Source organism: Phalaenopsis equestris, unplaced genomic scaffold (assembly GCF_001263595.1).
Source record: "Phalaenopsis equestris unplaced genomic scaffold, ASM126359v1 Scaffold219149, whole genome shotgun sequence".
Taxonomy (NCBI): domain Eukaryota; kingdom Viridiplantae; phylum Streptophyta; class Magnoliopsida; order Asparagales; family Orchidaceae; genus Phalaenopsis; species Phalaenopsis equestris.
In genome coordinates, this window is record NW_018237541.1 from 360,554 (window position 1) to 362,128 (window position 1,575).

The 1,575-nt window shown below is 32.1% G+C and overlaps 1 protein-coding gene across 1 annotated transcript in view; it reads right to left on the reverse strand.

Annotated features, from left to right (window-relative positions):
• Positions 1-255: 255 nt before the first annotated feature.
• The window catches only part of LOC110037406 (probable glutathione S-transferase), a 2,507-nt gene continuing 1,187 nt past the window's right edge, over positions 256-1,575 (reverse strand). The window contains exon 2 of the mRNA XM_020742048.1: positions 256-738. Coding sequence (XP_020597707.1) covers positions 364-738 — 375 coding nt within the window. The 3' untranslated portion in view covers positions 256-363. The remainder of the gene's footprint in view (positions 739-1,575) is intronic.

Genomic DNA, 1,575 nt, shown 5'->3' on the forward strand with positions numbered 1-1,575 from the left:
CATTGTAGAGAGGATATCTAAATAAGTTATCAGTACATTTACGGTTCTTCATAGTGAAAATTTTTTGATGATGTCGCTCCAAGATTTTTTCCGTTATAAGGTTTTTCCACGTAAAATCCTAATTACCACTACAAAAACAAAATAATAAGAAAATTGTTCTAAAGAAAACCTTCAGCAAAGCGGACCTCTACACTAAATCAACCCATAATCATCATAAATATATTTTTACTTAAAAGAAATGATGTTTTAATAACCAACCAAATTGTCAACAAAAACTTATTTTTCTCCAACATATCAAAACAACAAAAAGCTGATACAACATACATCATACAAACTTTCACATCATTTCTCATCACTCAACATCTAATTAGAGCCATACCTGGCAGTCATTAAAGCAGCAATGTCATCTTTATTAGTCTGAAAAACAAGAAAAAGCTCATCTCTAGGAGGCAAGCAATCCTTCAACACATCAGAATTAGTAATTTCTTTCATCCATCTGCATAAAATGGGATGCTTTTCTTCGCTGATAACGTCAACTTTAAACACATCCTGAGCTATCTGAGCCCAATAAACAGAGCAGAGGACAACAATGTCCACAAGTCCTATTTCTTCTCCTCCAAAGAATTTTTTATCTTTCAAAGCTCCTTCCATGGTGGTTAGATGCAACTTGGACTCCTCTAAAAGGTGTTTTTGCATGTCTCCCTTAGTCCAACATGACATCCATAGAGGTTGAATGCACTAGGAAGGGAAGGTAGAATATTAATGAAGTAAAAGATGAACATAACGTGATTATTACTCAATGTTTGTATGTTTGAATCAAATTAATAGAGGAAGGGGGGTGTGAGAACATGATGTAGCCATTAGGTAAATGTGCAAAAAAAATTTGTCTGTTTTGGTGTAGTGATTGGGCATTTATATACATATCACACAATTTCCATGTATTTAGGGTCCGTTTGAGTCAGCTTATAAGTGCGGGCGGCATTTTCAAAATGCTGAAAAACGTCGTCGTACCGTTGGGTTCGCGGTTCACGCGTTTCGACAGCTTATCCGAAACTGCATTTGGGCTTTTATATTAAACGCAGGCCGCGAGTCGACCCCCGCGGGCCGCATTTCAGGATAAGCAGTTTATCCTGAAACACACAATTTGCCCCAATCGGACCCTTAGACATCTAACATCAAAATTTTATTTTTTACATGTATATTACTCAATTTTTTTTAAATTACATAAAAAGTACCATCATTTTAACTTATATCAAGTGAAATACACCTTTTCATGAATAGGTAAAGCGTTATCTACGTAAAAATTGAAGTTTAGGTGTTAGATATGTAAATAAATAGGAATCGAGTGGTAAAACTAAAGTCCACAAATTTAGCTAAATATTTTACATTTGCATTATAACCATACATCAAATAATGCACATAAATTTTAAAATGCATAGAAATAAAATTTTGAGTAAATAAATAAAGAATTAATCATAAAATTAATAAATAAATAAATATTAAATTAGCATTTTTATCAAAATGCATGTTGATTAATAAATTGAAATATATATATATATATATATATATATATAT